This window comes from Balaenoptera ricei, chromosome 11, assembly GCF_028023285.1.
Source record: "Balaenoptera ricei isolate mBalRic1 chromosome 11, mBalRic1.hap2, whole genome shotgun sequence".
NCBI lineage: Eukaryota > Metazoa > Chordata > Mammalia > Artiodactyla > Balaenopteridae > Balaenoptera > Balaenoptera ricei.
Genome location: NC_082649.1, coordinates 56,467,147 through 56,476,006, shown reverse-complemented (window position 1 = coordinate 56,476,006; position 8,860 = coordinate 56,467,147). Strand labels below are relative to the sequence as shown.

The following is an 8,860-nucleotide window of genomic DNA, read 5'->3' as shown; positions in this document are numbered from 1 at the left end:
GGCCTAAAACTAAAAGCAAGGTACACATTTCAAAAATGTGAAGTCAATGAACAGATGAGATGATGTCGCCTGATTTTCAGGACCCCTGTAGTATTCATGACAAGAAACTACAGTTGGCTCAGTGTTTGCCTACGAAGGTGATGCCAGTTCATCTACAAACACCTGGAACATCTTTCTTTTCTGTGCATTGTTCATGAAATAGTGCTCAAAAGGGGTAACAGTGACACATAAGGCAACATATATTGGAACAGAGAGTGAAGCAAACTGGTGGTAAAAACATGACCTTCCTCCATAAGGTCAAATAGTTTTATTTTGATTAAACACTACAATACAGTATATATCCATTAAAAAAAGAAAACTCTATAGTGTATATAAATTATTCCTTCCATTCATCAATTCTTTTCCATTACAGCTTTGGTACAATGTGATTTCAGTATATAATTTTTAAATACTTTTAGCATCACAAAGTAAGTCAACACAAAGTACAAAACTAATAATCCAAATTAGGGATATTATCATCTACACAGTGGTATTCAGTGGTAGGAGAAAATCTTACCTTGATGAATTCATGTCACTAGCTAAGCTAGAAAGGCATACCTAGCAGACATGACGGAAATATGCACCATTAACCAGCTAATGTGTGGATTAGTCTCTGTTTTTTTTTTTGTTTGTTTTTTTGTTTTGTTTTGTTTTGTTTTTTACAGAATACCAGCAGCAGTCATTTGGGTGTTGAGTGAATACTTAAGTCCTCAGTGAGTTTTCGCACCTTGCTCCTCCTCCCTTAAAGGCCATGAGTAGCATCTGAAGACATGCACCGTGGCCAGAGTGCTCAGAACTTGACCTGCCACCCAGCATTGCTCATACTGGCACAGTTGGTCCTGCAGCTGGCTGACATCACGGGGACAGTGCTGGAGGGACAGTGAGGGCCCATCAGCCTAAGGTTGTTCTGAGGGGTCGGCGGTGTGACGTTACAGTACACAGGAATTCCAGTGGCTGGGAGGGACCCTTGGCCTGCCTGGTTAGGTAGCATGATTGGCTGTTGGTATGACTGCTGGGGCAGTCCTTGAGAACCCTGGGTCATTGGCACCTGTAGGAAGACACAAGACAGAAGCCTGTATGAAGAGGTTATTTTGGGGTGTCCCATGAGTTACAGTGGTGTCATCAAAAACAGTCATGCTTTTAGGTTCGAATCCCAGCTCTCCCTTTTATCAGCTGTTTCACATTGGGCAAGTCACTTAACCTCTCTGATTCTCTGAGTCCATCTGTATAATGTAACCTCCTTCAAAGTGCCCCTGAAAGGACTGCAGGGGTGTACAGCTCTTGGGACACATCTGGCTAGAAGTACATGCTCAGAAGATGTTAGTTCTGAGCCTCCTTCCTTCCTCTCTCCTGGCCCTCCAGTGACTGCCATCTGGACCTCCCACTCCGGATTTCTCTCAGTTTTGAAAAGCCACGCTCCCATTCCGGTTTTATGCAAAGTGGTCTGGAGCCATCGATAGTAAAAGGGGATTGTGTCCCAGGAACCAGCTCACTCTCAACCTGCAGCTTTAGAGAACATCTCCTATTCAGTTGGAGGTAGAAACTGATGCAGTGTGAACAAGGATTGTCAGGGCAGGAGGACCGAGGATAAGTTCTCCAGGGCCAGAAGTACCTGATGCAGCTAAATTTAATGACTAAAGTGTTTCATCAACCCTTCACTACCCCCTGCCCCCTGCCAGGGTATTTCAGGATATACATTACAGAAGGGGGCATGACACTTTTTAAATACCCAGTGTGGGTTTAGTCTGGAAAATGCAGCTGTCAGCTCCAATAAATGCCCTTTAAATGAATCTGAGATGCCATTTTAAAATCCCTTATAAGATAAATTTGTGGTGAAACGAAGTTTCTTTGGGTGTGACCAAAAACAAATGAAAATTTGCTGTGAGGACTTTCTCCCAGTAACTACAATTTCAACAGAATGCCCGAAGGTCTTCAAGAATAGAACTTTAGACTAAAGAATTTTCTTCCATGAATAGAAAGTTTATATGGAATCACACTTAGCAGGGCATTCAAAAGCCACAGTAGTTACAGAAGTATACATTTCCCATTTTCTGCTTGTCTATTATAATCTTGACTCAAAATCAACCGTCAACGCTGGCTGGGCCTAGCACCTACCACCCAGCCAACCACCCGATATGCGGACATACCCACAGCCTGTACTTAGGCAAATTCTGCTTTATAAAACACAATTTTCCGAGTTACTGATATGCACCTGATAATTAGACATGGTTGGGTAGGAGAGCATCACGCTTTGCACTGGAGTTCCCTGTTGGCTGGCCATCATGCCCTGACTCTGAGGTGGCTGCTGCACCCCCATGAGGCCTTGGAACCCCTGTTGACCAGACAAGACCGGCTGGTAACCTGTGAAGAAAAAACACCTTTTGAACTGGTTGTACCAAGAAGAACAATGATGATCTTGTACGGGATGAGAGCACTTCTTCACCAGGCAACCTGCAGACCTTTCAACCTCTGTATCAGGAGTGTGTAATTCCTAACAATACATGTCTTGCTTCTTAGGGTGGACAAGGGTATGACCCCAAAACTTTCACTGATACTTCCATCCTTAAGAGTGGTCCAATGAGTGGGTTGTGACACTGGTAAATTCTTCATGATGCAAGGACGGGAACCTGTATTGACATTGGTTGACTGCTGTAAATTAAACCTTTCAGGTTTATCTTTCGCTTTAGTTTCAGTGATATTTGGAGAAGTCACACATTATCAAGTTTTTTCCTAGTTAATTTGATTCATTCTCTTACCCTCTCGCTTTTCTGCATTACCTCACTTCACACAGAGATCACCAAACAGCCCGTTAACTTAGGATGCATTCTGTTTTCCATACCCTAGTGAACAAAATGACTCCCTACTCTACACAATTCAACGTTCATTGACTTAGACAAAAGGCAACAACAGCAGGTGTGTCATGCTTTTATTCTGTTCCACCACTAGCTCCCAAGAAAACGTTCTGGCAAAACACTCCCATAAGGGTTCATGTACATATCATAGATAATACAGAATACAACACGTAAAGAATGTATGTGTTTATGACCTTCTGGATGGGTCAGTTGGTAGGTTTTCTTTTCCTTCTTTTTTAAGTGGACCAGGATTTATTCTAATTATCTTAACCCCTACTATAAGATGTGCTTTAAAATGCATTCTTAAAAGAAGGCTGTGAACTGTTCTTACAAATATTGGGAAGAAAGTTGTGATGTAGGTGAAAATGACATGGTGATAGAGAAATAAAACAGATTTACTTCATGCTGTAAAATAAGGTCCTTCCAGAGCTCATACTATTAACTGTACTGAGTGCCTGGAAATCAGTGGAACTGCTGATTCCCTGTGAGAAAGTTTTTACAATCCTAGATTTTCTTAATGCTAACACTAAGTTTTACAACCAGATTAAAAAAATTGAAACAAAGGGTAAAAGATTCCTAATCAATCCACATTGTTTATACATAGACCTTGTTTTGAGTGCATGTGAGAGTTTTAACTGAGAAAGGGTAAAATTACATAAAGACTATAATGTGATTTTAAACACACAATACTTCGCTATCCTTTGCTCTGCAAAAATGTGTTTTCACTCATCTTAGAAATACTGTGGAAACGTGTCTTGCAGATAGTCACTGAGTTAGAGATAAACTCTATTCATCTAAGGAGATGGAAATAAGGTGTGGTCAGTTTGGAACACCCGAGAGAGCAAACTTGGGGATGCGCCGAGTTGGGAGGCCTGGACTGTGCCTGCATTGATTGGTAAGTGGAGCAGGTGTGTAACCTGGAAAGTTATCCTTTGACCTCCTTTATGTGTCCCACTTTTTTCATGTTCACGTTACTCTCCCTACTCCACTGTCATAGTAGTTTTCCTTACTAGGTTATTTTACATTCTTGCAAAGACACCGCATATTAAGAATGTAATTAAGGGTCCTGACCACCTTTCCTCCAGTTACGTTGTGTCGGTGGTAACACAGTCAAAGCCTCCCTTACATATGCTTTGCGGGTCTAATTGATACCAGTAACCTCAGCTGAGAGGGTTTATACAATATGGCAAAGTGTTTGCAGTTTATACAGTATGGAAAAGTCATCAGACTGGGGAACAAGAAATGTGACTTAAGGCCATGTCATGGCCCTTACTACCTCCCAGAATGCCTCATATGCAGGGAGAAATTTAACATTAATTGTAAAAAACTGTTTTCTATGGTTTCCCATTGTCTAGATCTACCACTCTTATTCATATACCTGTTGGCCCTAAAAAAATTCTGTTGCTGTTTTACTATTATTATGACATGACTCCTAGCCACATCAAATTCACTGTCAAATGAATTGTTGTATATGTTAAAAAAATAACCTGGCATAATTATAGAAAATTCATGACCACAGCCTTCCTTACCATTTCCTAGTTCTATAACCAAGAGCAGGCAATGTGAACACACTTGCAAGTCCGTGTAATGGTGCCTTATTTCTGGCTGAAGATTCAAAGTACAGGTTGAAAATGAGAGAAATGTCTTCTAAAAATCTGACTTATATTTGGTCTTCTGGTGAAAGCCCAGTTGGCCTCAATGGTCCTGTTGCAGAATACACATGGCTATTATGTAAACAAAAAGAGGAGAGGAAAGGAGGGGAGAGGGGAGGGCAGGAGAGGTCCCGTGGCCTTGCGTCTAAAGATGGTGTATTTGCTCATTGAATCGTTCCATCCTTTCACCGAGTCATCTTCAAAATGACTCTGTTTCACAGAGTCTGTTCAAAAATAAATTGAGGTGGCCTATGAAAGATTCATTTATTACATCAGCTCTATAAACCAAAATTGGGGTGAAAGGAAAAATAAGTCTGATGATAACAGAGCTGTTAAGACATACAGAAAACAGAATGTCTTGGTAGAAAGGGGAAGCAACTGTCAAATAATATTCAAGGAGAGAAAAAGAGTGAGGAGGTTGGGTGGCCTCGTCCCAGTAAAGGTGCACGGCCCGGGAGGGTGTGATTCATCTTTGCTGAGCACACAGATGCAGGGACACTGCGATGTCGCCCTCCCCAAGCCCCCTCTGCCTGATGATTTGTGAACTTTAATATTCAGTCATGCATAGCAATGGGCTACCAGCTGTGCACTGGGATTCCCACAGTAAACACACTTAAGGCAAATAAAGATTTATGTGGGGAGCGAATCATGCCATACAATTTCCAAATGAAAACTTAAGTGTAAGGAAAGCCCAATTTATATTCATGAACCCCATTCATTTCTCAATTCGCTCTCCAGGCAAGAAATTTACACCTGGAATGGTTTAATTGGAGGGCCCCATTTCTTTACCTGATGCTTCAGAAGGTAGGCAGCAGAATGGTCCTTGAGACAGGAGGCTATTTGGAATGTGAATCTGAGCTCCGGTCCGGGAATAGACAAATAGAAATGTGATAGCAGTGACCTAAGCACGAACTAACAGGGTCTACCGGGGACACAGCTCGCCTGAAGGCGGAGGTGGCAGTGCTGGCTGGTGGCAACCTGCTTATCTTGTCTATTCAAATGAGAAATGTGTTCCAGTTTGTCAATTCTTAGCTGTGAAATGATCAGTTTTTCATATTTATTGAGGATTAGTAGATAGAATGCATCTGACAAAACAGAAATAGCAAAAGTAACTGCCCTGTAGGCTTGCTATGGTGATCATAAAGACATTAGCTATTTTTATTATTCCTTTTTCAGTTGAGATTAATTTAGTTTTCAAGTCACATGCATCATTTATTTTCTGAAGGTAAAAAGGTTAGGAAAGGACAAATGCCTCCTAGCAAATAAATGAGTACCCTCTACTAAGATGGAGGAGTTATAACACTTAAAATGTCTGGAGCTTACAAATCTGAAAATTTAATATTGTTTTGACTAAAATACAGCAGTTATTGAATACTATTTGTAGTCAGAGGATAATTCATTAATATTCTGTCAAGGAAACATTTCGCTGGATGTAGCATATTTATGAAAAATCAGAATGTTAATTGGGATTACAATTTAGGAATTATAAATTGCATGATTGTGACTGACATTATTTTAACTCTTATTTGAATACACTGTTACAGAGCCAACATTTTGGAAATGAATGAACGACAAAGTAGTAACCTGTATTTTCAGGGTTTTGATTCCCTGGCTGTTGTTGGTTATAAAGGTTGACGATGAGGAAGGGTGTAGTTAAGAGGGCAAATATCTACAGAGCAAAGTAACTGAGAAGCTAGACAGTTCTCATCACCTCCCCAAACCCACCCAAGCAGTGTAATTTTCCTGTTGGGTTTATTAAGTATTCTTAATATGGTAGAATGCCTTTTCAAATGATTAAAGTTAATAATCTGCTTAATAGAAAATATGACTTATCTTGGATGAACCAACATACACACATTTCTCCAGGTTTCTAAGGAACCAGCTAGCTGATTCTGAATTCAAATTCTGTTCTTTGTACATGGTATTGAGATGGAATTACAGTAGTTCAGTTGTGGCACGGCTGGCGAAGACTATGAAAAAGAAAAAAAATGCTTATCCAGGGCTGGCTTGTCCCTTTGCCGAATTTTTATAGTTCATGCATTGCACACACCACTGCCTAATACCTGCCCGGTTCGGTTTCTTGGTTTCCTATCAATTCCTCTACACTTTCATCTTCTTTAAAGATTTTCCATTTTAAAGGAGCTAACAAGCTATATTTGTTGATCACTTACTCCGATCCAAGCAGTAAATTGAGCACTTTTACTTTATTGTCACAAGAATCCTGGGAGGCAGTGTTATTAAACTCCTTTTACAAGAGAGACAACTGTGATTTCGATGTAGACATTGTCAGGGTCAGACAGCTAGTAGGAGGGAAAGCTAGAATTTAAGTTGTGGTTTTCTCACTTGTGCATTCCTGCTTTTACTCCCTAAATTGTAGAACTATTTATTATACATTCTTCCAACTTTCATACCTTAACATAAATCCCCTTAGCATGGCAGGTACTCAATGGCTATTCATTGCATTAATTGTTTTCTCAATAGTTAAAACAAGTAAAGAGGACAAGAGTTATGATCCATAGTCTGTTGAACAAGATCTTGCTGATAGCAAAGGAAAAAAATCAAAGGTAAAGCATAATTGTCTGACAGAATCAACTCAGACCACGTAATAACGTTTTAAAGGTTTGTTACTCAGATACTGGGACACTAGACAGGCAGTCAGGTTGGAGTAGGGTCAAATGGATTCTAGTCCCTTCATTTACTTAATTAGTTTCTAATCAGTGGAAACTACAGTTTTCAATTACTAAGACCATTTCAAATAACGCCTCTCCTCACAATCTTTGAAGACTCTGTATATTTATTTACTCTGGATTGTTTTCTCAAAATATAAGGTAAAAATAACTTATTTGCACATTAAGTGTAACATCAGTTCTGTTATTTGACTGCACCAGGCAACTTGCTGCCCCTAGGAAAGTCACTTGACCTTTGGAAACAAAAATAGTATCTGTAGTACTTGAAAGATAAAAGTGGGTAAGAGAAAGAAGATACACAGAAACTCTGCGAAACAGCCTAGGATGTCAGAGAAATCAAAATCCCCCAGGCCACTTAGAGGCGGCTGTACTCTCGGAGTTTATAGACTGCTCTCATCAGTGTTCCAATTCTATGAACACTATGGATTTGTTCCCCAGTTTTACTTCGTTATGAAGGCATTGTCTTTAAGACGGGTCCTTTCTGGCTTCACCTACCTACAGCACCTTGGTGCTCAAGGTAGGTTTGAGTAGGGAGAACAGATGTATCCTATGGTATCACGATATCGCTATGGTTTCCTGAAAGAGGAACCACCACCTTATGCTTCAGAAAGTGGATTTGGGGTACTGATAGCCCCTCGCCCACCTCAGGTAGAGTGGAAGATGCCCTCGACAGTTCCACTGACGTTGAGGCCTCCCAGAACCAGGGGGGTCCTCTGGGACTAAGGAGGCATCTGATTTCACTGGCCTTTACAGACACTGTCCCACTCTTACTCCTAGGTGCTGACTCCCTGGTGTGACAGTGTAGGTGAAGTGGGGTCAGCTTTGAAAAGCAAGGTGTGTATCTTTTGAAGCATTTTGCCTCTATGTCAACCTCCCAAATTATGTGACCTGAAACCCCATGTAGGACTTTTAAAACAAGAAAGCCATACAGACTGCATCGGAAGACAGACACTTTTCTTCAAACGTGTCCAAAAATTAAGATATAGGATAAAAGTATCTAGCCTGGACATCATAATAAGATAATGTTTTCTTCTTATATATGAAGTAAAATAGCATAAAAAAGTCAAAAAGAGGAGTATAAAAAACTGCTTTTTTTTTTGGGCTCTTGAAGCCCATCATGACTTCTTTCATCTTTGTGTGTCTGCCTTCATCTTATTTACTGGCAGTCTCTGCATCCATCCTCTTTCTCACCATTTATTATTCAGTGGTTTCATTCCTTAAAAACAAGATGCAGAATGAGCCATGGGGAGGCTGCATGGGAACAGAGGGAAGCCCAGTCCGTCCTAACGAACTGGAGGAACGCTGTCACAGGCCGTAAGTGGAACTACGCTTCCTGAAGCAGTAGTTTTTCTTCCTACTTGCTCTTTTGCTCATTAGCTTTCCTACTGCACAGAGTGTAATTCTTAAAAGCCTCCTTACTGTCCCCCTTGAACGTCCACGCATGGGTCATTTTCTAATGGCCGTACACATCAGATGAACCATCCTATTACTGCAAGCTCGGGGCCTCTTCACTGTAATTAGACCATCCAGATCCATGTTATCGCAACTACAAAGTTGGTTTTCTTTCTCTCTTTCTTTTTTTTTTAAATCAGGGCAAACATGAGAGACATTGTTAAGTGACTACAGGAAT

At 40.6% G+C, this 8,860-nt stretch overlaps 1 protein-coding gene across 15 annotated transcripts in view; it reads right to left on the bottom strand.

The window, feature by feature from the left end:
• Window positions 1-387: 387 nt before the first annotated feature.
• ARPP21 (cAMP regulated phosphoprotein 21) overlaps window positions 388-8,860 on the bottom strand; it is a 156,607-nt gene continuing 148,134 nt past the window's right edge. For all 15 annotated transcript variants that reach the window (XM_059939115.1, XM_059939123.1, XM_059939121.1 and 12 more), the window contains 2 exons: window positions 2,252-2,400; window positions 388-1,087 (listed from right to left, as the gene is read on the bottom strand). In XM_059939115.1, coding sequence (XP_059795098.1) covers window positions 830-1,087; window positions 2,252-2,400 — 407 coding nt within the window. In that variant the 3' untranslated portion in view covers window positions 388-829. The remainder of the gene's footprint in view (window positions 1,088-2,251; window positions 2,401-8,860) is intronic.